The sequence below is a fragment of the Eulemur rufifrons genome, chromosome 1 (assembly GCF_041146395.1).
Source record: "Eulemur rufifrons isolate Redbay chromosome 1, OSU_ERuf_1, whole genome shotgun sequence".
Lineage (NCBI taxonomy): Eukaryota > Metazoa > Chordata > Mammalia > Primates > Lemuridae > Eulemur > Eulemur rufifrons.
This window is the reverse complement of record NC_090983.1, coordinates 64,592,383-64,619,581: the sequence shown is the minus strand read 5'-3', so window position 1 is coordinate 64,619,581 and position 27,199 is coordinate 64,592,383. Positions and strand designations below refer to the sequence as shown.

The 27,199-nt window shown below is 39.1% G+C and overlaps 1 protein-coding gene across 6 annotated transcripts in view; it reads right to left on the bottom strand.

The window, feature by feature from the left end:
• Positions 1–346: 346 nt before the first annotated feature.
• The window catches only part of RBMS1 (RNA binding motif single stranded interacting protein 1), a 209,162-nt gene continuing 182,309 nt past the window's right edge, over positions 347–27,199 (bottom strand). For 3 of the 6 annotated variants that reach the window (XM_069472200.1, XM_069472211.1, XM_069472219.1), the window contains exons 6-15: positions 26,337–26,416; positions 11,938–12,053; positions 10,993–11,042; positions 10,773–10,866; positions 8,253–8,300; positions 7,299–7,349; positions 4,805–4,915; positions 3,603–3,683; positions 2,211–2,295; positions 347–1,379 (exon numbers count right to left, since the gene is read on the bottom strand). In XM_069472200.1, the coding sequence (XP_069328301.1) occupies positions 2,218–2,295; positions 3,603–3,683; positions 4,805–4,915; positions 7,299–7,349; positions 8,253–8,300; positions 10,773–10,866; positions 10,993–11,042; positions 11,938–12,053; positions 26,337–26,416 (709 nt within the window). In that variant the 3' untranslated portion in view covers positions 347–1,379; positions 2,211–2,217. The remainder of the gene's footprint in view (positions 1,380–2,210; positions 2,296–3,602; positions 3,684–4,804; positions 4,916–7,298; positions 7,350–8,252; positions 8,301–10,772; positions 10,867–10,992; positions 11,043–11,937; positions 12,054–26,336; positions 26,417–27,199) is intronic. The other 3 variants (XM_069472228.1, XM_069472237.1, XM_069472191.1) reach the window with 3 other exon arrangements.

Sequence of the window (27,199 nt, the reverse complement as noted above, 5' to 3'; positions counted from 1 at the left end):
GGCAAAAATAAAGAGCACAGAAGATGTGATGCTGAGACAAGTTGGAGCTACTGGTTACTGGCTCTTCGGTCTTTGGTGAAGTTACCTTTAAAAGTGCCAAGTCATTTTTATTTTCAAATTTACCTAATAGAGAGAGAGAGAGAGAGCTAGTAGCCAATCGTTTTGTTTCTATTCATATCTCAGCCTATGTTTGAAGATAAATCCTTACTTTTAGCTTTTGCCATTTAGTTGCAATAGCAACATTTTTCGGTTTGCCAGATTTCAGGCATAATTCTCATTCTAAAGCACTATCATTAGTATAAAGGAAGGACAAAACATTCGGTGACTCCCCTCCCCCACCCCCCTCCCCCAACCCCAATGCTACCTACACTAAATCTAGAACATCAAGTTAGTTTTTTTTTTTCCTGAAAAAAGGCAAAAAAGACTTTACATTGCATCATACAGCAGATATCCTAAATCAGTCAAACTATCAGAGGAAACTGTTGGCATACAGCCTTACAAACAATTTACCCTATTAAAAGTTCCCCAGTCAGAAAATGTGTTTCACACAAAACATTTTTCCCTTCTTGCATTTCACTACCTTACACATTATGTGAAAAATCATTAAAAACACCTACTACATATTTAAAAAAGCCAAAATTTCAGCAACTTTTATTGACTACCTTTTAAAAGCCCTATGCTGCTGTTTTACAAGGCATAATAGACCAGCTCATTTGGTCGAAGCATTCTACATCATTAGTTTGAACTAACTTTTACTGAAACAGCTACAGCATCAAAAGAGTTAAGGCAAATTGGAATTCATAGAAAAGGATAAGACACTTCACACTACGTTGAAAGAAAAACGGAAAGCTAAGAAAAGAGACACTGACGGCAACGCTGAATTACAGCAACACTCGCACGGCAAGCACAGAATACCATGGGTGAAGTCGGACTATTAAACTTCAGAAAGCCCATTTCATACAGCTGAAAAAAAAAAACACAAATTAAATACAAAATGAACAAAACCACAAAAATCCGGTCATGCACTTGGATAAGTCTTCATGGTCTTTGTGCATACCCAGAAAATTGAAGTTTTCTTTTCTTTTTTCTTTTTTTTGCATCATAACATTTGATAAAAATCTTTTGTTTTTGTTTTTTTTTTTTGTTTTTTTTTTACTAAAATAAACCTGTTCAGGGGAACAGCTACTAGATGAATTTAAGGGTTTTATGCACCTTATAGAACTTATAGCAAAAATAGTTTTAGTTGATTTCATTATAAATAACGTTTTCAAGAACCTGTGCAAAACTGTCAATAATTTCCTAAAGCACAATTGATCAGAAAAATCCATGATTGTTCAGCCTTCACACCCTTCTTCATGTAAGAACACCCTTCTGTACATCTGGAAGAGAAAAATAAAAGATAAATGCTTTTGTAGATTTGATATACCACAGAGCTCTGTAATCTCTTTCTTGTTTGAGAAAGACTGTGTACATCACTGGTGGTAGACTGATAAATGCAAACTCTGGAAATGATGGTTACTTTCAACGCCTCGAGTATGCTTTTCCTATCTAGGACTTGCAAAATACTTTCTTCTCTAAAAGACCCAGAGCTAAAGCCATGTGAGTCTCTAAAGACAGAGAGTGACTTTATGAAATCAACAATACATATTGTCACCAGGGCAATCCAGAAACCAGTATGTTCTAAATTCTACACAGCTATTCTACTGCAATCTGCATGGTGAAGTGAAAAGTTCTGAAATTTGTGGTTCAGGTGAGAGCTGGGAATAAAAATTTACAATTTAAGGATACTGACAATAATCTAAATCCACAGTCAAGACATGGCTAATCTTGTAATGCTGGATTAAGCAACATCTTATGCTATAAATCTTTTAGTATATAAATATTACAACAATATAATACAGGATAGTTGTATTATAGGACAATTTTGGTACCTGGTGTTTTCTGATGTTACAGATTTTTTTTTAGGGAGGAGACTAATCATACATTTGACTTTAATATAAAGCATTGTTCTTTTTGGACAAGATGATTAATCTGCAAATTTACAAAATCAATGATTTTAACATTCCAACAAGATTGGATGCCTTGGCTGTGATTAAAGTGGTATGATCAAGTCTGAGTTATTACAACCACCATTTTGATTAAAACAAAAAACAAAACCATAGACTTTGCTTGAGGGAAGCCCCACAGTTACGAAGACCTTTCCCTCATACCTCACAGTTACTTATTAGGTTGAAAGGTATATGGAGAATGGTCATTAGACGTCTCTACAGCCACCTGCTGCTGACCACTCGCCTCCTACAACAAAGCAGAACAGATAAGGTATTAGGCCTGACAGTCCAACAGCATACAGCCTAAAAGCAAGCACTCGTTAAAGTGCATTTCTTAATGTCATGTAGAGCTTTCAAGGTTGATTATTTCCCTAAGTAGCTGACATGTCTGATAGACCCAAAGAACTTCCCATCCAAATGTTTATGACTTGTCTATTATTATCAAACTGTAATTTATCAAACAAATTTCTTATTTCCTGGGGCCAGATGTGGTTTGGAATTCAGTATTTTCAGATTTTAGAATCTGAAATATGGTATGCATGTACTGTATATCGTAATACCCCAAGGAGGCTCTAGGGCTGTATCTCATTAGCAAACATATTAATAGTTCTATACTGAAAGCCACGAATAAGCATGGTAAGTGGGATAAAGATTTTGTTTTGTCTCAGTTCAAGTGGGTTTTGCCATAGGTCTGGTTTTTTGCTAATGTAGTTATAAACAGAATGTTTATTTTCAGATATTTTAGGGGTTTCGGAATTGCAGATAAGAAATTGTAGGCTCTGATAATTAAGGTTGACAATAATTGCAAAATCAGAAGCAATAATAATAATAATAATACAACAGCAAGCAGCAGCAATAGCAGCAAGCCACAGTCCTACAATCCTTTCCTGGAACTGCAACCTTTGGGATCTGCCTAGTGGGCAGGATCAACTGGACTGATAAACATCCTTGGAATTCTAATAGTACTTAGCAGGAAAATGCTATGCCTTCCGACCAATCATAATTCAAATGTCAGACTTCTTTCTTCCATCCCAACATCGATATCTTCCATAACAAGAACTAAGAATTATTTAGCTATACTAACAGCCTCTACAAAAACAAGCAAGGGTTCTTCCTCATCCCTGTTATAGTTTTGAAACGTCAGCTTTTTCTTTTCCAATAAGTATCTTAACTAAAACTGATTTCTTTTTGTCATTACTTATTATTATTGATACGATCTTTAGTACTGGGATTATAAACTCCAGATTTATCTTAATGTGCCTGTAAGTATCATTTAATAGAGACAAGACAGAGCCCTGAAGGAGTATGAAATGCACTACAAGCTTAGAAAATATTTCTTGGGAGTGTGACCTAGATGCTGTTACCCTAATTTATACGGACAGAATTATATTTTATAGATGAAAATAACACTCTATGTGTATACTTCCTCTAAACAATTCTTTATGCAAATAATTGACTTTTGATAGATTTTTTTTTTTCTTTGAGTTCTATTTAATTTACCTATTTCCAAAACTACTTAATTGCCAAAATGGTCACTGGATGGTCTGTACCAACCTCAACAGGAACCGCTGTCGTCTGCATGTGTGTATACTGTGGCAGATAGGCTCCTTGCATAGCTGATGTTGCAGGCATGTACTGAAAAGAAGAGTAAGGTCAGAATGGGCGGTGGTAAACCACGTAAAATTCTGAGTACTTGGGGAATTGTGAGATGGATATAATGTATTTGCAAGTTTCAAAGAAGAAATTTAAATGGACTACCTCAAAGCTCAATTAGAGCACATAAACATGTCATATGGAAGGCAAAGTGAATGTTTTCTGCTTTTTAAATTTGTCAAGCTAAAAATCCTACCTTTCTTTGGATTTGCTAATAAAGAAGCACATCGGTGAAGATCAAAAAAATTTGTAATCCTCAATAATTCAATATTACTGATGTGCTATATTAGAAGATCTCTCCTCAAAGGACCTCGTTATTTCTTGGAAGCTCCCTAAACTAGTACCTAGTATTGTTTGTACAGATGGAGACCCAAGGGATAAATGACTTATTACAACTTTAACAGGTCACTGCAGATTAGACAGCAGAGACCTGTTTTTCTGACATTGACAGTCATCCTTTCCCAAAGGCAGGAGAAATTTCTAGTCAATCCTATTGGATGTGTGTGGCCTTAGCTTAGCCTTCACAATGAGCTGCTGCTGGCTTTGGGTGTATAAGGGGAAAATGTACTACCCCTTCATTCTTTTAAGCTACCATAGATACAAGCTGAATTAAAACCACCTAAATGCTAAGCATGCCAACCTGGAAGTTGATCTGGTACCAGCTCAACTTTATTACCCAATGGAGTTCCCTGGACCTTGGTGAAATAAGTCAATATTAAGATCATGAGTCAATGCCCTCAAATTCCATAAAAGAAGAAATAAATGAGGAAAAATTTCCTGCCTTTACCATTTTGTATTACCATCATTTTTACTTTGTGACACTGCCGCAGCATCATGAATGACACTAGTTATAACGGCTAGATGTGGTCATGTGTTGGTGCTATATTCTGGTAAAGGAGAGGTACTCTGAGAACAGACTTTCAGTTCACCAATTAGTCAAGAAATATCTGAGTATTTACTTTATAGAAGGCAATGTGTGGGGAAGAGAGAGGATCAGAAGTAATCTTTGCCATCATGGCGCCTGTAATTTGACAGGAAGATAGGGCTGCATTAATTTACCCTCCTCTGTTTATAAAGACACATGATATTAATTTGCCACCTACTGTTCCAGTGCTGCCTAGTGACAGATGACTCATTTGCTGGGCCAGAGGGCTGATCATAGATGCGGGCTGTAGTGACATAGTGTGCTCCATCGAGGGAGTTAACACGGCACCCTGGAGAGTTGGAGACAAGAACAAAATAAGACAAACTGAGGGAGGGCATTAAGATTCCACAATTACCTTTTGCAAAGGAAATGCCTTAGTTTGTTGAGGAATGTGAGGCAAAAACAACCTCTCTCAATGTTGCAAAGCTATCATTATTTATTTTGTTTCCTAAGCATCTTCTTCTAGATTGCTCTTCCTGAGAGTTTTGTAAGAGCATTAGGGGAAATTTTATCTTGGCACTCACTTCACAGAAATCCTTGTAATAGGCAAATCTCTCTTTCCCTTCACTTTACCTAACTGTAAAGCAAGCTAGTCCAGCAGGAGGTGCTATAACAGGAAACACAAACCACGATTATCATTGGCTGCTTAGGGTTACAAAATACTTTCTTAAAAAAACTTAGAAAAAAAATGACAGTTGATGCTTTCTATAGTCACGAAATAACAGATTATATTTAATTTGATCAATGTAGTCTTTTGTTTGACAATGTTCTATACAGTCATTTGGTTCAGGATCAGGTCGTTAGGATCGAGAGCACATTCTTCACTCACTCCGTGTTTCTCAGAACTTTAAGTGACATTTTGGTAATAGGGGAGGAAGCCAACTCAGATATGATTAATAATCTAACTCCAGATTCTTTTATTTGAAAAAAAATATTGGTCATTAAAAATCAAATTAAATATATTTAAGGAAACAGAGAGGAGGGAAAAAACAATCGCCCATAACTCAGCCAGTTTAAAACAGCCACTATTAACAATGTCAGGGAACGACTGCCAGAATCTAGCCTCTGCCTATCTCTACATCGTTGTAATCAGAGTACACCAACAATTTCGTATCCTGGGTTTTTGCTGGCATTCTATTACAAGCATTTATCTAACTTACTGCACAGCTATCATTATCATCATTTTTAATGGTTACATCATGGTGCATTGATTATATAAACCAAAATTTAATTAACTCTTTATTTTTGGACTTTTGCAATCACCCACTTACCTGAGAATGCAAGTATTCTGACATACTCTATAAATATTAACACTAACATATGTTTTGGCATCACTATACCTGACATACACTGTTATTTATTGATAATTAGGTACATGGTTGAGGGCAGAGGTAGGTGTGTATGTATTTCAATTCTGTTTTAAATCACGCAGTTTAAATCTGGGTAGGAAAAGGTAATGAATTCTCAGATAGGAACCTTCTGCACACACTCCTTAATGCCTTTTCAAAGATGGTAAACAGAGATATGTGCAGTCTTTGTCTCTAAAAGTTGCCAAAAAGAAAAAAAGATATGTGTGTCAGAGATAATGTTTGCTATTAATACATTTCATGAGAAATGTTTTTATTTTTCTAATTTTTTAATGTGCATTATCAAAAACTGTGTGGTAACATGAAAATGACTCAGAAGCCCAGAATATGGTGGAGGCGGTTCCTGTTCCTTTTTCTCATTCACCGGCACCACCTGTAGGAGTTACTGTATTAGGAAGTCCCCAAATTCAAAGTGGGTTGATTTCTAAGCATTCTACAATAGGGTAGCACAGAGTATGAGGGACACAGATTGCCATGGGCATGTGTGGATTAGTAGATGCATATTATGTATACACAGTGTGTAGGTTTGTATGGATTTATGAATGTGTATCAAGTGCATATGTATAGATATATATGTGTGTATGTGTATATATCACACACCACACACACATACATATATTATCAGACACATCTCCTGTATTATCACCTAAACATATTTTATCTGCTTCTTAAAGGTCATCTCAGCACCTTCTTGTTCAGAACTTGTTATCCCTGGATTGCTGTTTCATACACATGGTCTTACATTGCACAGTGTCCACATTAAGGAGGTATCCTGAGACAAAGGTCCTGTCTGAACTTAAGGCCAAGAACGGTTATTTTCCTAAGCAATGCAATCCGTTTTTACCTTACACATATTGTGAACTGCATTGCTTATCAGGATTCCCATTTTGCATTGGTTACTGGAAAGCTCAGGGCCAAATGTGTGACTTTCTCATGGCAAGCATGCAGGTCATTCTCATATTCCATGCTTCCAATTCCTAAATCCTACACCGTCTTTGGCGAATGGTTTTATTTTTTTTTATTTTATTTTATTTTTTTTTAGATGAGACATACTCTTTATTGTTGGGGTGATGCAGCAGCAGTGAGAATATGGAAAGCATTTATATATGGCTCGGAAAAATAGTGGCAATATGCCAAGCAAAAGCATGATCACATGGGTTTTACATAGAAGGTGACATCACGGTTACATAAGCGTGCTAATGCACGCCTCACCCGAAGGCTAGTGGAGGCGAATGGTTTTAACCCAGAGAATATACATACATAGCTTACTTGTAAAATACAAAGACATTAAGAGGAAAAACTTACAGGGTGCTGTAGGATATATGGTTGAGGTTGCATCCAAGAAGGACTTTGCACCTAGAAAAGGGAGGACGTGGAAAGAAATATTGATTTCCATTGTAATGCTTACCTATTTCTCTAGAACTCTTTTTAATCATGCTAAAAATCTACAGAAAGAAAATAAGGAAACAATACTATCAATGATTAAAAAGATTAAGGCAGTTAGAGTTCTTGGCAAACTGGTCACTCTGAATGGGATGAAATGATTATTTAGAAACAATTTCTATTTGCCCACTCAAGAAGTATTTATTGAGTTTTAGGCACCAAAGAGAAAAAGGAGAATAAGACATGGGCCCCACCCTCAAGAAATTTACTGTCTAAGCAAGGGAGATAAACATAGAAACAACTCAAATAAATTAGTGAAATGTATTACAGTCAAGGTATGAACTAGGTACTTTAGGAACACAGATGAATGAGAATTCTAGCACATCTTATTAGATGCTAACCCTTAAAGTATTACTATGTACTTATTTAACAAGAATAACCAAATTCAATCTCTCTTTGATACCTAGAATGTTAGGTTTTAGAAATCTTGTACGGTAGTCAACAATTTCTAGTTAGTGTGGAAAATAAAAATCTGAAATTCAGATTTAGGAAATTAAACTTTAGTAACTAGATTTTGACATCTACAGTCAAAAGGGCATCCACACAGCAAACCCTCTGGAATGAGAAATAAGACGTGAGAGTCAGGTGTCGTGGCAGGAGAGAAAGCATGTGTAGTCTGCCACTTAAGAGAAAAACTTATCAGTCCATTTCTTGATGCCCAGAGCTTTCCAGAGTCTATGTAATTTTAAAAGGAGTTTCAGTTTCTAATTCTTAACAACAAAACCCTCTTGTATTTTATCCCCTGTTGTTAACTTCAGAGAGTCTATAGAGAGGACATGGGGAAGAGTCATGGGGGAAGAATGTATTGTGATTTACCTTGATAGCAGAGCCCCGATACTTGTTTTCTCTGGTTTCCTTTGCCACCTAAGGCAGACCAAAGTTAAGTGCTTCTGCCTTGTTAACATTTCAGTTATCTGGACTGCAGCCTTTCCCCACTGGGGTATTGGTGGTTTCCTGCAGATGCCAATTTCTCAAATCCAATTGCATGAGCATAGGGTGGTTTAGTGCAGGACCCTCACAGGATAAATCACAGGGAGGTGAGCAGCTCCCTACAGACCCCAATGTGGGCTAGATGTTCCCATTTTTATATGCTTCAGTGGCCTTAATAATCTAAAATAGCTTACAGCATTACGGGGTCAGGGAGCTATGACATCTAATCCAATTTTTTTTTAAGCAGCAAATCAGCTGCTATCAATTTCTAGTCCTCAATTTTCCCTAATTATAAAATGGGAATAATAATCTATGTTCTGTAAACTCTTTAACATTGGTTCTTAACCTCTCTAGGGTCATGGATTCCTTTGAAAACCTGATGAAAGAAATAAACCCTTTCCTCCCACCCTCAACTAATTGCACATACACAAGCAAGCAACACTGTGCAAACAACTTAAGGGGATCACAGATCACTTAAAGCCCATTCAATGAGCCTACTGGGTTTTTGAACATATGGGGTTAAGAAACAGCTCGAGAGGCTACAGCATGAGCGTCAGGCTGATGGACTAAAATTCTACCTGTATCTCAGAGAAATAAAGAATGCCCAGGAGAGGAAATCAGGCCTTTGAAATAATATGTTGTTTCCTTCCACTTAGCCGTATCAAATCTATTACCAACACTGGTCTCCTAATTTTTTATTCTATGAAATGATTCTGTGATCAAAATGCACATTGCTTTTATATTAAAGAAGGAAAAAGAGGTGGTGGAGCAATGCTTTAAGAGCTGTAATATCTATGCCAACATGAATGCAAATTAATATGTACAATCTTTCATTTGCCTGAGAACAAGCTTACACTTGCCCTATTTTTGGTGACATATAAATGACAGAGGTTTCCAAGTTCAGGTAGTTAAGAGAGAAGACTACCTATTAATAGCAGACACAGGAATTGTTAATAGGGAAAATGCACTAGAGCAGATCTCACTGAATCTTATACAGGCAAGGAAAGTCCAAAACAATTGAGGAGGCATTAAATTAGTGACTACTACATCCAGCAGACTGAAGCAACAGAGTAAGCGACATAACAACCCAGAGAGAATAAAGAAAATGAGTGGCAACTCAGGGAAAGGAGGACTAAAAAACCTAAAAGCTGAGGAAGGCTGTGAATGCTACTTTAAAATTTCAGTTTTAGCACATCTAATCACTTCTGTTATTTAAAGCCATTTTTATATTTTTAGATAGAACCAGCTTTATGATATTGCTTATGTTGACCAATCCATTATTTTAAAAGTATAATTAATATACTTCTATTATGAGCCAACTAATCCTGCATATTAATGATGATAATCATAGCTCACATTTATTAAGTGCTAATGAATTTGCCAGGTACTGTGCTGAGCTCTTTACACACGTAGTCTCACTTAGTTCTTATAACTTTTCTCAAACCTATGAGATAGAAACTATTATTATCCCCATTTTAAAGATGAGGAAATTGAGGTTTACAGCAGTAAAATAACACAGCTATTAGATTACATATTGTAGTCCCCTAACCCCAGAAATCAGGATTACAACATTTAATTCAATTGTTTTAAAAACAAGAATATACAAAAATTTTGTTTAGCCACACAGGATTCCAACAGTCAACAAAAGAGGACTCTACTTCCGCATGTCTATAGTGGAACTCCATTATAATGTTCCTGGTCCAGACCACGGCAGTAACCATGTTAGAGGTACTCTGATACAGGAGGGGAAATGCATGTATACCACTGCGTTCATGAAGAACAGAAGCTCACCCTGCAATCAAATCAAGTCAATATTATTACAAGGTGCTTAATGAGATTTTGTTTTTAAGTTGGGAATTTATTTTAAGGTAAAGCCCCTTCAAAAAAATAACCTAAATAGGAAGTCACTTTTTTCTTCCTTTCTTTATTGCCTCAAATGTCATCTGCACTGCTCATTTAACGCTACCTAAGAGAGACACACCTTTGTGTATTAGCATGTTTACTGGTTCTTTTATTAGTTCCTGCTGATAAAAAGCAAGAGTACACACCGACTCTGTATTTTACCTAATGGCAGTTAACTTAAGTTTCAGTTTTTGGCACACAGGGTGTCCAAAAGCAGGGCCCGCTGGTGAAGGAAGTGTTTGGGTTCATCCCAATTCTAAAATGCTATCATTCCGAGGACTGACAACTGACAGCCATTTCCCTTTGCTTTACATTCTCCTATACATAAAAGTAAAATCACTCTGCCAAATAAAAAGCAGCTTATTCTAAACTGGGTATCCAAGCTGCATAACATTTGACTTAAATTTCATTATAAACGTTCAAAATTTTAAGACACATAAAAATGTAGCAGAGATTCATGGTCCGCAAGTTGTCATACTGCTGACAAATCCTAAAGGTACAAACCTGGTAGGCAGATACAGGAGATGCAATATAGGGTGTAATAGAAGTTTGAGTGATCATTCGGTTTGTAGCAATACTGTATGGTGAAGGATAAAATCTAGAACAAACACAAAAGCCTTTATTAAGTAATCCTTTAAATAGAATAATTCATGGAACAAATGTCTGAGATTTTCCACCTTCACATTTTCCCTCAGGCCATTATGCATTTTCCTTAATGACATACCCGTTCTGTATAGCAGCTGTAGTTGGGTCATAAGTAAGTGTCATTCCGGCCTATGGGAAAGAGAAAGGAATATAAACATTCCTCCAGAAAGGCACAATTTAAAAATTCCATTTCTTAGAGTCATAGCAGCATAAGACAGTTCTAGGTTAGTAGCATTTGATAAAACTGGGAGTTTCTGTTAGTCAAGTACACCATAAACTAAATATGAGAATTAGGCTTTAGACCTGTGCTGTCCCATATGGTAGCCATTGGCCGCATGCAAATATTTAAAATGAGATGAAAAATTCAATCCCTCCAGGATACTAACTACCTTTCAAGTGCTCAGGTAGCCACATGTGGCCAGTGGTTATCACTGGACAGTGCCTATTCAAGAACGTTTTCCCCAGACATTCTTGGACCAGTATGCTATTATTGTTTCTTAAATAACAATTCATGGAAAATAAATATGGGGAAATGGAGGCCCAACATTTTATTTAAAAATTGAGGGTTTTCTTTAAATAAAGAAAACTATTCAAAATATTGAACCAAAATAAATAAATAAAAACACCCAACTTAATGATAAATATACTATGTATTCTAATAATGTTTATGATAATCTTTGAATATTAAAAACGTAAACCCCTTTAAGAAACCTGTAACATTAAAAAAACCCTCCAAAACACTTGTGTATTTCTGTTTAGAATGCTCTTTTACTTTATGTGTAGCTAGCCAGTAAACATAGCTGTTTCTACCAACTACCTGTTCATATGGAGAATCATTATTTCCCATACATACTGGGAAGAGTTTTAATTTGATGTCACTCGAATTATAATGTATAGCAGGAAGGTTTAATCCTGGCACCTATTTCAGATGTGCAGAGGCCAAGTCAAGACGCCTTTTGCGGAGCTTTTCATGTGGCGCTTTCACGGTTACATGTCCCCACTAAATTTTCAAGAAAGGACTTACAAGTCTCACCTCTCCTTCTCTGTGCCATGGCCTTCCATTAGGGATATATTTGTTTGGGTTCTGTCTCTTCTTCTGTCCTCCATCCGCAAACTTACACAATAAAGGTTCTGTAGGAACTGAGTAAATGGGGAAAAATCATATGAAGTCACAGTTATGTGTGTGTGCAGATGACAAAATTGTAACTGAATTTCTTTTTTTTTTTTTTAAATGTCCGATTTATTTATTTATTTATTTATTTATTTTTTGAGACAGAGTCTCACTTTGTTGCCCAGGCTAGAGTGAGTGCCGTGGCGTCAGCCTAGCTCACAGCAACCTCAGACTCCTCGGCTTAAGCGATCCTACTGCCTCAGCCTCCCGAGTAGCTGGGACTACAGGCATGCGCCACTATGCCCGGCTAATTTTTTCTATATAGAATTTTAGTTGTCCATATAATGTCTTTCTATTTTTAGTAGAGACGGGGTCTCGCTCTTGCTCAGGCTGGTCTCGAACTCCTGACCTCGAGTGATCCACCCGCCTTGGCCTCCCAGAGTGCTAGGATTACAGGCGTGAGCCACCGCGCCCGGCCCTGAATTTCTTTAATAGGAGCAATACTGGTGCTTTAAGGGAATTCATAGAAGACTTTAAAGCAAAAGCTTACTCAGAACCTTATAAAATTATCCACTGGTGAAAAACACAGTACAGAATAACATGTTAATTATTATTTCCAAATGAGAATGTAATGAAAACATTTAAAGGACCATTCTGGAGAAGCAGTGGAATCTTCAGCTTCAACTCTGCGCTTCTTTAGGTGCAGATACACTTTTTGTTGGGGGCCCTCTCCAATTCCCCTCTGGACCATCACGAAAATAATCTTCAAATGCAAATAGGACAGTGCCATCCTCCCCTCCCCCAACATTAAATGTTCCCAAACTTATCTTTATAATTCTTTAGAGAGATCTTTCACTTCTCCCAGTAGAAAACAAACCCCCTTTATATAGCTCTCACATCATATTTTTATCCATAGCATTTGTAACAATTTGAGTGTAGTTACTGGTTTGGTGTCTGTTTACTCCTTCTAGAATGTCAATCCCACGGGGACTGTGCCATTGTCAGTTTCTTTCATCACTGTATTCTCAGTACCTAAGTGTTGGCACTTTATAGGTGCTTATTACACCTTGGTGGAATCAATGAGTGAATATAAATAGGTCTCATTTGTTTATTTTTGGGATACAGCAGCAGGGAGAGCTGTGGTGAGAAAGCTACGTAAAGGTTTTCCTGTGTCTTTCATCATCCCACTGGGTGTAGCTTTACTATGGATCCAACTCACAAAATAGTCCAAAGGAAAACCCGAGAAACGAAACAGAAAAGCAGAAGATACAGAGGCTATTTTAAAGGCTTCATATTCGTTAGAGTTAAAAACAAACAAACAAACAAAAAAACCAAACAGGTGACAGACAACACAATAGGCTACCAGTGTGACTTTTCCTTTTCTTTGCTTTTCTATAATGGAAATAGCAGAGTATTCCCGAAAAGTTGTGCATTTTTATGTAAGTTTCTAGCTAATGTAATAAAGGAAATCACACCTTCCTGTCTGGTTCCCACATTCTACCCTTTGTCTACTATAGAACCATGATTACTACTTTCAAGTTCTGTTTCAAAGTTAAATAGCCATGAAGAGAAAAATATTGCTTGTGGAAAATTTATTCCTTTCTTCTTTGCCTCTTATTATCCTAATTCATCTCTTATTTTATATCACCATTACCCACCCACTAATGACAGGGTGGAAGCAACAGTGTCTCTCAACACTTCTCTGCCAAAGAGCAAAACAAAACAAAAACCCAACTGTAATTCCTTCTTGGTGAGCTGTCTAGGCTGTTGTTTGGCACTCCTTTCTTCTCTTCCCAGTGTGTACCACTCCAGAGGGATGGGTTGGAATACGAGCTCACTTCTGAATGGCAACTGTACTATGGGTACCAGGAGTTAAGAGCAAAAATGTTAGGTGTCTGGTAAGAATATCAACGAGCCTCGGCCTTACCATCCACAAAAGGGCCCTTTGTTTACCTTCTGATGGAACCCCCGCTTTCCTGAACAAGGAACTGCCATTTAAGGCAAACCGGGTGTGATGGGAGGTGGACTGGGGCCAGGTCCCAAACTGTAGATGAACTAGTCTATTCGTCTTTTCAAAAAAAGGTATTGAGTTTTTGGGAATTTGTACCTTTACCAATAATCACAGAAAGTAAATAAATAGATGAAACAAGGCAAGAGGGCTTTCTAATCACTAAGGACAGTTTTAGTTCTACAGCCGAACCACTAAGAGGCGGATGGAAACTAGGGCTGAGAGAATATAGCATTCAAATAGGAGGAGGAGGAAAAGTCAAACCTTTCTGAGAGTAAAGACTTATTTTATACCTGCAATTCCCTTAAGTTACTAGTCATTCTCGCCTTTGAAGGCAACCAAAACAATGCTACCTAAAATGCCAGCACTGAGGCCAGGTGCAGTAGCTCACTCCTGTAATCCCAGCAGTTTGGGAGGCTGAGGCAGGAGGACTGCTTAGGACCAGGAGTTCAAGACCAGCCTGGGCAACATAGTGAGACCCTGTCTTGAAACAAAAAAAAAATTAGCCAGGCATTATGGCATGTGCCTGCAACCCTAGCTACCCTGGAGGCTGAAATAGGAGGAGCCCAGTAATTCGAGGTTATAGTGAGCTAGGATCGTGCCACTGCACTCTATCTAGCCTGGGTGACAGAGCAAGATCCCATCTCTAAAAAAAACCAAAAAAGTACCGCACTGAAACTCCCGTCATTTTCCTGGGTCAATGCATAAGCATGTACGTGTGTCTATCTAGAATGGGGTGTGGTGCCGGGGGACATCTCACCTTGACATCTAAGGACAAATCAAGAGCTCAGATGAGAAAAGCCAAGACCTTACTCTCCACCAACCTAGAGAGGTCCTTATAGCATTGAATGTTTTATCCAGGGACATCAGAGGTAAGATTTTTGCCTCCATATAATCCCATAGGGCAAGACAAAGTATTGCAAATTCTGTGGTGCTGGAACTTTGTGAGTCTTCACTGTGAAAAGACACTTATATCTGGAGGGTTTTATAAAAACTAGCTACAAGATGGAAATTTAACTTTTATTTTTTTGAAAAAGAGGTTATTGGCTCAGGTAGTGATGCGAACAGGTCATTTTCCTCCACTAGCATAACTTCTTTCCGAGAAAGAAAGTGACCAGCTTGGACTCATTCTGGAAGCTCACTCCTGGCCACGTAAGCAGGCAGGTGTGAATGAAAGCAGTGAAGTCGCAAGACCCTGGTGTGCACTGAAGCTCTACATTTGCTGAATGTCCAAGCATCCCTCTATCTGTGGATAAGGTGCTTCTAATATATTTTCATTCATCTAGACTCTGACTTGTCATAGGAAAAGAAATCTCAGGTGACAATAAAGCCTGCTAAAAATGTAGAATGACGAGGTAAACATCAAATGGTAACAACATGTTTGCAATTATATCATTCAAAATGAAACAAATGAGGCCGGGCGCGGTAGCTCACGCCTGTAATCCTAGCACTCTGGGAGGCCGAGGTGGGCGGATCGTTTGAGCTCAGGAGTTCGAGACCAGCCTGAGCAAGAGCGAGACCCCCATCTCTACTAAAAATAGAAAGAAATTATATGGACAGCTAAAAATATATATAGAAAAAATTAGCCGGGCATGGTGGTGCATGCCTGTAGTCCCAGCTACTTGGGAGGCTGAGACAGGAGGATCGCTTGAGCTCAGGAGTTTGAGGTTGCTGTGAGCTAGGCTGACGCCACGGCACTCACTCTAGCCTGGGCAATAGAGTGAGACTCTGTCTCAAAAACAAACAAACAAACAAAAAAAAAAAACAAAATGAAACAAATGGAAGGATGTAGTTGAATCTTTCAAAAATGAATTATATTTGCTACATGATTTTGTGCTGTCATTAAGATACTTTTACCCTCTAAAAGCAAAAAGGTAAGTACTTAAAACAGTCTGTCTACTGGCAGGTGTGCCATATCTTAGAAGAACAAGCTTCTTATTTTAAAGAATTATAACCAGTAGAAATGACACATTTTTTAGATGGTTGCTAGCTCCTCGTTTCAGGGAAATAGGAGTGCCCCAGTATTTCATGTGAAGCAATGTAAATTTCTAGCAGCTTCTTTCCTCTATTAAAATTCTTGTTGGTCTATTTATTAGTTGAAATTTTTATTGAGTGTCTACTACGTGGCAGGCACACAAGGTCTGGGGATACGGTGGTAGACAAAACAGGGTTCTTGCCTCATTGGGGCTTGCAGTTTACTGGGGAAGAGAGTGTACCCACCTTATAAAAACTCATTTAGTCACTTATGAAACAGAGTACTGTTTGTAGAGATATATGTTTTTAATAAAAATGCCACCTAGAAACACAATACTTTTGATGCAGAAATAGCTGTATTTCTTTTACAATCACTTTACCATTTACTTGAATGACATTATGACAAACAGCTTCTCCCTGTAAGTTCTTAAAGTTTTACTTTTTACAAGATTTGTTCCATGAAAGCAAATTATGTAAAGATTTAAGAAATTTCTAGGTATTTTAAGTGGCAAAAGGGCCTAACATATTTTCTGGCATCTCCTGAGAGCCAGCTAAGGTAACAGCATTCCTGGATTCTCCAACGTGCCCTCAACAGGGCTTTGAGAGGGGGATGATCTTTTACAAATGCCTGATTTCATGGTACTAACAATCCCTTCTAAGAGACTATGAGCCATACGGTGATGCTTATGATGACTTACAGCCCATTATAACTAACACTGTTATAACACCAAATATTTATACTTTCCTTACCTATCTTCTGAAGCTCAAACTCTATAGTAATTTGGGCTCAAATGTCTTTCCTTGATATTCATACTAAAAATCACTTCCACGGTGCCTGCTGTGAGCAAGCATTGTAGCTCAGGGCTGGATCTCCTGCAAGTTCTCCTCCCTTATCTTACCAGAGGGCCTGGAGCTCCCTGCAGTCTGTAACAGGATGGGCCTTTTCCTCGGTGTGCTCTAACTGAGGTCTTCTCCAAGCTTTCCCTAGACGCCCACAGTGATAACAGCTGGAGAAACTACTCCTTCCAAACTCCCATATTTCTAGTTAAGCAGTATTTTACCCTAATCAACATTCTGTAAAACGCAAACTGCCCTTGATAGATGCTTCTCCATCAGTTGTGGAAAACTAGTCCACTCAGCAACTGTAATTAGCTTTCTTTCTGATAATGCTGGCTACTTTCAAAATTCATCAACTAACAATATGCAAGGAACTATCTGGGTCTCTTCTTTTAAAAAAATTTCAACCTACGGATCCAATAACGATTATCCATTTTTTATGCCCACAATATCGTTTCCTGTTTTCTAATCAAATTCTATTGTCCTACTCAGCCAACAGGCAGAGCTACAGCTTCTCTCTATGGATGTTCTTCCTGCCAGGACTAGTTTATTGAGATTTGATTTCTCCTCCTGTCCTTTACATGGTGCTGCCATCCCGTGCTCAGTGTGACGATAGCATAAACAACATTTGCAATATATTCATGTGTTAGCTTTGTGTCCACTGGATTTGATTTTTCTTCTTATCACAATTCTCCCTCACCTCACTTCTCAACCCACCAAAGAAGGGATGTATATTAGTAAAATAATGATTCCACAATATTAAAGTTATGTTAAATAGAAAATAAAAACTCAATGCCCCCATCACCCCAAGATAAATATTTTAATATCCTATATTTACTACTTTTCTAAGTCTATGTAGATACATTCATTTTTCATATTTGCAATGAGAAGTCCTCTTCCTCTATCATTTATACTGTGGACCTTCCCCTATCTTGTCATAGAATCATTTGTGCAATGGTTACGTAGTGTTCTATTTGAAAAGGGGTCATGTACAGTTTCTTTACTGTTAGAACTAACACTGCATGAGCATCTGGGTGTGTATCTTGCTTATCTTTTTAATTCCAGAGCCAACTGCTGTAGTAGTGGTTGTACTCTATGGTACTTAGAATACCGCCTCAATATTAGTCTCCACCAGCTTAAAATTTGGCTTTGCTACTTACTGGCTAGTGACTTGGGGCAAGTTATTCAATGTCTCTGTTTTTATAATCTGTGAAAGGGGGATAGTAATAGTATCCATTTCAAAGGATTGTTACAATTAAGACTCAGATGCTTAGAGCAGCTCAGTGAATATTAGCTATTGTTCTTACTACTATGACAACAGGTGAGCTCAAAGTTTTTTGAGTTATGGCTCCTCCCCTTGCTTTCGAATTAAGATAAATTCTCAGGAGAGGGACTTCTTGTTTAGAAGTTATAAACACTTTTAGGGACTGGCCTGTTATCCAGGGGATTTGATTCTGAGAGATTTAATGAGCTGGCTAGGGTTGCTGTCTTGGCTTCTCATAGAATAAAGAAATGTTCAAGTTATAGTTAAGGATGAAGTTGCTGGCAAATGCCTTTTAGAAAACTATTACACAGTAACACCCACATCTTCCACCCAAGATCCTTGTGCTTTAATAAAATCTTACTCCACTATTTATTGTTCCTCACTGGCAGAACTTGATAGTGAAAGGGTGCAAAATGGGATGGGCATGATCAATGGTGACAATTGTCCAAAGGCAGCACCAGCCCCACATAAGCCTGGTGTGGCACTCAAAGCATCTGGGGTTAACTCCCTGGCACATCTCCAGCTGTGGTCTCTTGTCACTTTCAAAACTATACTTCCTCTCTTCAGTGGAGAATGAGTTTGAATTTTGGATCTGCAAGACAGCTCTTGCCCCACTGGCCACCCACAACTATCATGCATGTTTGCTCTTAGGGCAAGGATTCCTCATAAGAGAGCCACCCTGGAAAGGCACATCTCAAGGTGTGTGCATTTAGTCCCTGTTCTACTGTACATACTGGGTGAGGGAGATACGATCACATCATCCTAAAGGTACCAGGAACATCGCATGTGTTTTCAAGTATTTCTTTTGTCCTAGAGAGACCAACATTTTCTGTTTTTACAGAGTAACAATGCTTAAGACAAATATTAAGGGAACAAAATGGGCAATAAAAGCCTTTGAAAAATCTCCAGGTCTTTCACCAGAGTCATACTTTTCCCTCTAAACATTACCTTTTCTGTGCTCTGGCACAGGACAATGCCTGAATAATATCACCGTACACAGAGAGTTACGAAATGTGGGCAAGAGAGTTTTTCAAGCCCCGCTGGGCACATACCCAATCTGACAAGTCAGAGTAACACAGAAAGCAGATGTGAAACAAGCTGAAGGCTTTGGAAGGAGTCTGCCAGCAGTCACATCTGCACTTCATTGAACCCCTGCCCGCGCTCCCCCACCCCATGACACAGATGAAGCTTTGAGCGATTCGGCAGACTGACACCAGCACAGCACTGACAATCCAGCAGGCGATCACATACCCAGTGCTACACACTTTTTAAAACTCTCTGCTCTTAGCACGCAGGGACTTATTCAGACTCCATTAATGTCATGAAGAAGTCCAGAGAGATAGGTGACCACGTCATCTCCTGCAGCACTGAACACACTGTTGGCCTTGGTTACCGGTGGGGTGGGTGGGGCAGAGTGTTTGGGGCAAGCAGGGCGCTGGAGCTGCTCTCAGCTCTAGGAGAGTTCCAGCCACCATGTCACGGGCGTTGTTAGTCTTCTCGGAGACTGTACTCTCTTTCGGGGAGGTGCCGGAAGAGCATTTTTAGACAAATCCCCGAATCATGATCACGTGTTTCAGTGTTTTTGCCTAGAGCATGTCTCCTAATTTGGATTATCAGTTCCAGATAACTACAACCTTCCATCTCTTGCTCTAGCATTCACTGCGGGGAAAACTGCCACCATACTGTTTCCCTGCAATGGAATTTTTATCAAGCAAGCATTAAGAAGTTATTGAAATCCTCTGTGGAATTCACCTAGATTGTCTCACAAAGAAGCCATGGGTTCTTTACGCTGGTTGGAGATCTCCCAAGCAAACCTAACTCGCTACAGACCAGCCAGCACTCAAAACCAAGGTAAATCCAAATAAAGAATAGTGTTTCAATATTTTCAGGGAAAAATGAAGAACTGGGTGGGGAAAGATAGTAGAAAAGGCCTTATATGCAAGTATTTTTTGTCAGTGAAGTATAATGTACATTATAGAAGCATCTGCTGTAAGAAAACATAAAGCCTCTTTTAGAATATGGCAAAATCAGAGAAGATTTTTAAAAAGCACATTACACTAAAAATTGCAATGTGGTACACTACATTTTTACAGAACTATAAACATGTACTACATTATGCACTGTGCCCCAGGCCAGGGTGGGGAACCATGGCTGTGTCACCTGGATACGAAGAGTGTTGGCAGGGCGGCAGGTGGTGTAGGAAAAGTGACAACTCACGTGCACAGCTGACTCCTTCCGCTTGGCCATCTACAGACTTCCTTAAAGTGTCACCATGAAGATGAGTTCACTGTTTAGTTTGTTCATTTTCAGAAAGTGTCCTTTGGGGATTGTGTCTAACGTGGGTTTCTTTTTTGTACTTGGAGCCCAGGTCAGAGGCAAACTGCCAGCCGCGCAAGAATCCAAGCACTCTGACAGGAATCATCCTGGACAATTCTGCCTGTGCCAGCTAAACAACTGACATCACTAAATAAACCATCTTCTGCTGTATTTATGAAATGTTATGTCTGCCTAGCAATGAGCCCACATTGTTTAAACATTAAAGTGGAGGCTCATTCAAATTGACCCTTGCCTGACAACATTTTTGTTTTTCATCTGGATCTACCGATAATAATCATGTGCACTCCAAGGAGACACTCGTGGAGTAGCCATAATATGAAAGGAGAGAGCAGTATCTAATAAACAGACTGGTACTCAAAGATAAATCTTATGTATACAAGAAAAGAAAAAACAAGTCCAGAGAAGTTGACAAGTCTTTGAAATTCTTTGTGGGTTTTCAAGTCTACTGGGGACTTGTTCTGAGGAAAAGTTGAAGTCACTGCAGCAGTGTGCTTACAAGTCTGGGATTGTACATTTTAAACTCATGCCCAAAGGCAATTCAACCTCACACTCACATGCAAAAAGATGTTCAACAAGGCCCTCAAAATAGCCACGATTATTGGGATACGCTCTACATGAAAAATGCTCGTAGAAATGACTCGGTAACTGCTGGTGGTATGGGGTGATAACACAAGCTTTCTGAGCCTAGAACAGAATTAAGAATAAAACACAGCTCCTGCCTCCAAAGAACCTGCAATTTAGCTGGGAACCAAGACTAATACACAAGCAAAAAAATCATTAAACATTCAAAAATGGTACAAAATTAAGTACTGATTCAGAACAAAGAGAACAGCTTGATTGCAAAATTGTACCTCCTGCAATGATGCTCTCGATGCAGAAGGAACTTGTCTGTTTCCTGTGCCCCATTTGTCACTTGGTACAACTTGGAAGAAACTATTCTCTGCTGGCTGCTAAGGTGCAGAGGATCCTACAATCATTTACATGTGGCTTGAAAATCAAGGTCTTTTCTTCCCCTTGAATGGATGTGCCCAATAGTCTGCAAACCCACTTTGAAGAGAAAAGTTAAATGACACAACCATGAAATCTTTTGGAAAAAAAGGAAACTGTCCAACCCTGATCTGTGGTACCCTGAGACCTATTTCACTGAAGGAACTGGAAGGTCTTATCTCAGACTTACACAGCATCTACACAAATGTGCTCTGGATATTTTTCCTTCTCGAACTTTCCTTGTTGCATGCAAGAATGAGCTGAGAGAATAAAGCGGTCATAGGTAGGGGGATGAGCTGCCTTTCAAAGGGATTAATGCTTGGGGGTCCTGCCTATGCAAAGGATGACACAGGGGAAGCAACGAAAACAACAGCTGGGCACAGGTGCTACACTTAGGAGGCCTGAGACGTAGGGTTTACACAAGGTTCCTCGTATGAAATTTCTCTTTTGTCTTTACTTGCGCAGACGTTAAAAACATTATTTTTTCTCTTCTTTTCTTTCAAAATGGGAAAATAAAACAAACTTAAAAAACAAAAAAGAGGCTGTTTCACTAGGCTGAGTTCCTTGGAATAGCATACTTCCAGATCTTATATTTCATGCTCCAAACTTGTACCTATAGGCAGTTCAACTTCAGATATAGCCACAGAGGCAGTGTATTGTTAGGTTTTAGTATTACAAGATCAAGTGTAGCCTGTGGTATTGCATACACTTACAAATTAGTTCCTCCATGCCATGAAACTCAACTAGATACAGAAAATTAAAGTGAATCTCTAATGGTAATCATTAGCCGTTCAGTTAAAGATGGAATCTTGGAGCTATAGCAGAATAAATACTGAATACTAGTTTCTTATGCACAGCCTTAGAGAAATGGCTCACTTCAGTGACTTCTGGCTGGAATTAATCTAACTTCAAAACACCTCAATGCTTTCTTGCCATCCCTTGTGTGAAAAACTGGGATAAATATTCTATATGGCTCCTGTGCTCACTTTCTAGAAGTCAGACCTTATGTTACTTCGTAAGGTTCAATTCACTGAATCAATTTACTTCAGTGTTACATATTTCTGCATAGTAAAAGGGGTGAGGTAACTGGTTACACTATAGGGGGGAAAGTTTGTGTTTTGTCAGATGGGGCACTCTCTTCTCATGTTGTGGTTCTAGTGCAACTGCTCACTTCAGAGACTCCTTCTTTGTTCAGAGATGAAAGTAAGTGCCTGCTCCCTCAGCATCATATTTTGGACAAATGTGCTGATATGGCTAATCCACTTAAGAGATCTGACTGACAGGAGGCCAGCGGAGCACAGTTAAAGGCTCCCTCTCCTGACCTGCATCTAACACTGAGATCCCAGCTTTAACCTTAGGGCATGCCTGGGTAAAAGCAGGAACGTGGGCTGTTAGCTGACACAGACCTAAGGATTGATTTAGACTCACTGATTTGGATACAGATTGGGAAGCAGAACTGCAGAAGTATTATGCCAACTAAACATAAGAAGGCTAAAATTACAGGGGAGAAAAGATAGAGGAGGTTGTATGTGGCTTTTTCTCTTTTTCCCCATTTTAATAGTTTCAGTACCTCCCCCTCAAAGCAAGGTGATGTGGTTTCTAAATTCTGAAACTTTTCCCGGGCTGGCAGGAAGCTTGCTGGTGGCCGGTTGCAAACTGGAAGACATGTCAACTTTTTTTCCCAACTATGCGACCTTATAAGGAGGTAATATTGTCTTGGAGTTAAATAGTGTGGCATATTTATTCAAAACCAACAAATATTTGTTGTTGCTTAGTATGGCTCAAGTATTGTGCTGGTCATGAAAATAAAAAGATGAGAAAACAGTTTCTGCCTTCAAGGAGCTTTCAGTTTTGTGAGACCGACACATGTAGGCAGGCCAAGTGCTACGATACAGGTGTGTATCCTCAGGGTGCTCTGCAAAACAGAGTGTAACCCACTGGGTCAGAGGAGCTCCCTGCAGGGGAAGGCAAGCCTTGACCAGTGTCTTGTGGGTGAGGAAGACACAGTCAGGTTAAAGGGAACTGAAAGGATCTGAGCCGTTGGAAACCACGAGAGAGAAAGCAAAAGGGAGTGATGATGCAACGTGGTGTGCTGGGAATACCACTTGCAGTTCAGTTCGATTAAGAAGAGGACACACAGGAAGGCAGGGAATGGAGGGAGATGGGACTGCAGATGCAGGCATGGGCTCCAGTCACCTCTGGCCTTCTCTACTATTCCAGGAATCCTGGATCTTTCTTTCTAACTAAGGGACAGATTTTTAACAGTAAAGTGACATAGAGGGGTATATTTTACCCTATCTCTGGCTACAGTAAGGGAAAAATATCTGAGAGGGCAATTAGATGGCGCTGTAATGACCTAGATGAGAGATGATAAAGGATTCGAGTAAGCCGTGGGAAGAGGAATGGAGGGGAAAGGTAGATTATAGAACTAATCAGGAAGAAACGTGGAAGGATCTGAAGGTTATTCACGTGTAAGAGATAAAGGACAGAGGGCGTTGGTGGCAGCCCAGTACTGGACTTCTGGCTTGGGTGCCTGGGTGGATACTGATTCCATAAACTGAGACAGGAACATGAGAGGAGGAGTGGACTTGATGGGAAGGGCCAAGGGGGACCAGTCTAGTTCTGGAGTGGATGACCGTAGGTGACCGAGGCCAGGCAGCCGGAGACTCAGGAGAAAAGCCAGGATGAGAGATGGACGTCTAAGAGTCATCTGAGCATAAGTAGTAGGTGAAACCTTGAGAGTGGATGGAGTCTATCAGAATTGTGAGTCAAAAATGGAACTCGGGCAAACACCAACAATTAAGAGCAGAGAGAAGAAACAAGTCTACAATGGAAAAGGAAATAATACAAGATGGGAAGAAAATGGAGACAGGGGTAACAGAAGTCAAGGATGAGCGAGGGACCAGCTGTACCAAATACACACAGCAGACAGACACGGGATTCAAAGAGACGGAAAAGTCTGTAGATGGGAGAATCTGGAGTTAAGTGTTATGGGTTGAATTGTGTCCACACCCACGCACCCCTCCATAAAGAAGCTATGTAGAGTCCAGTGGCTCAGAATGAGATGTTATTTAGAGACAGGGTCTTCAAAGTTGAAGTGAAGTCACTAGGGTGGGCCTTAATCCAATATGACTGGTGTGCTCACAAGAAGTGGGGATTTGGACACAGAGACAGATGTGCAAAGAGAGAAGATTATGTGAAGAGACAGCCATCTACAAGCCAAGGACAGAAGCCTGGACAGGTCCTTCCCTCATAGCCCTCAGAGGGACCAACCTGCTGACACACTGATCTTGGACTTCTGGCCTCCAGAACTCTGAGACACTAAATTTCTGTTGTTTAAGCCACTCAGTATGTGGTACTTTGTTTCAGCCACCCTAGCAAACTAATATGGTAAGTTTCCCAAGAGGAATTTCAGTTGTACACTACGGGAAGATGTCAAATTGGAGAGAGCTGAGGGGTGCATGGGAAGCAAGGAAGCAAAGACCACACTTCTAAACAGTTTACACGAGAAGGATCTTGATAAGAACAGAGTGCTTAGTTTAATTAGTTTCAAAATTGCAAAGACTTGAATGATTACAAACACAAATGGCTACCTTTTTCTAGAACATTTTTGGCATAAAGTAGTTCATAGTTTTGTTCATTGAATTCTGTGTTTTTAAAAATATCTATTGTACTCATGTTCACAAGTTTTGTTCCTGGTATTATTTGATACATTTTCTTCCATTTCTTCAGCAATTAGTCTTGCTAGATATCTGTTATTTTATTAATTGAAAATATAAGTTTTTGGCTTTGTTGAAAAAATAAAAGCAAAAGAGAGAGACTGGCATTATAGGAGAGGGAGGCAATCATTGGCAGAGCAAGGTCCCAATGGGACGTGATCTCAAGGACAGCTCTGAAACCCTTGCCCTTGAGACTTTAAGGAAGGAGAGAGGTAAGACTGGATGTGGGTGTGAGTCTCCTTGTTTGGAGGAAGTTGATGGCATTTCTACCTGGTGATCTCACTTTTATTCATCAAGTAGGAAGTGAAGTCATCTTGGAGTCAGGGAGGGTGGTTAGGTAGGGGACTGAGTGGGCTGGTGAAAACTGAGAGCTGCTGCCAGGGAAGGGTGAGGAGGTAGAGTGAGGACCAGCAGTGTGCAGGGTCTGGTTGAGCTGTAGACATTTGATCCGTGGTGGTGTCAACCTCTGGCTGCCTGGATGCAACAGGTGTGGTGAAGGTGGATTGCTGTAGGACGAATCCAGGTTCAGCGTTCTGCCAGGCAGGTGTGGCCAAAGATGTCATAACATAGGATGTCACTATAGAAATGGTTTTAGTGCTCAAAAATGGAGACCAGATTTAGCAGGTACAAGAAACAGGTAAAGAAGGACCAATAAACAAATGGAAAGATCCCTTTGTATTTCAGATCAGGTCTCACAGGAGTTAGAGTGAGTGTGGCCCTGAAATGGAAAGTGTGGTCTTCTGGATAATGACAACACAAAGTACAGCAATGGGAAAAAGTGGCTGAAGTGGAGTGGACACAAAGGCCATAGGAGTGGAGCTCCAGGCACTGCTGGGAAGGAAAGGCACCACACTCCTCAAGGGACACGACCCAACGACAGGAGGTTTATTGAGGATGGCGATAGGGTGGGTTAGAAGAGGGCTGATACATCAAAGGCAGAGCAGATTGTGCAGCGGTTTACAAACCAGACCACTCCTTGCCACTGGGTCTGCTTCCATTAATATTGAAACATCTAATGAGCAAGGAGAGGTGAATTTTTAAGTCCTACTTGTAGATCCAAAGAAATAAATTTTAAAGCACGAAATGAAGGCGTTTTGTTCTTGATGGAAGAACCATCCATCATGTATTACAGTTATACCCACATTACATAAAAGACTACTGATAAAATTTTAGACAAACAACATACCAGAAACTCCTGGTGGTGTCTTAATGAATTTTCCATTAAAATGACCAATAACGGCTTCGCATTTTTCTGTTGATTCCATCCTATTTATACATAAAAATAGAACACATAAATATTTAGAGGTCTCTTAGCTTTCATTTTGTTCTCTGCACGTGGAAATATTCCTATAGGTTTTTTAGATATAAATGAAACCTAACAAAAATGTGAATATCATAAACAAGAGGGCTTATTCTTTATCTGTTGCTTTTGTACTTTCACAGTAAAATAACTGAAGAGCAAAGTACATTGTGAATCCTAAAAGAAAGGATAAATTATATCCAGAGTGTTTAATACCAAGTATATCAAATGTATAATTTTATTCTAATTGTTGGAAAATTGAAAATCAATACACAGTAGCTTTTGTTAGTCATGATACTGAATTAAAAGTAAAAACAATGGTTTAAAATACTAGTGTATCTGCTACTTGCTAGAATATTAGTCATTTTAAAGATGGTCTTTCACAAATTCACAAAGTAACAGTCTAAAAAGTCATGATAACAACTAGTGCATTAGAGGGTGTGCCTTGTATGTTTTTTACATTAAGGTTTAAAATTTAATTAGTGAAGTCCATTATATCTTCCTTGTCATCTTGGCTTGGAGGAGTAATTAAAAGCTGGAGCTTAACTTCACAACTTGTTCTGTATCTACATGTGGCTAAAAACGTTTGAGAAACATTTCTGGAAACTTAAATCACTTTGACTTATTTTTCTTTAATGGAAGAACCATTGGATAATTTACTCAAAACGTGCTACCCTCCTCAACTTCCCAGAAAGTTATACCTCGGTTTTAATGGATAGTGATAGTTTACAGAAAAATAGGATTTAACT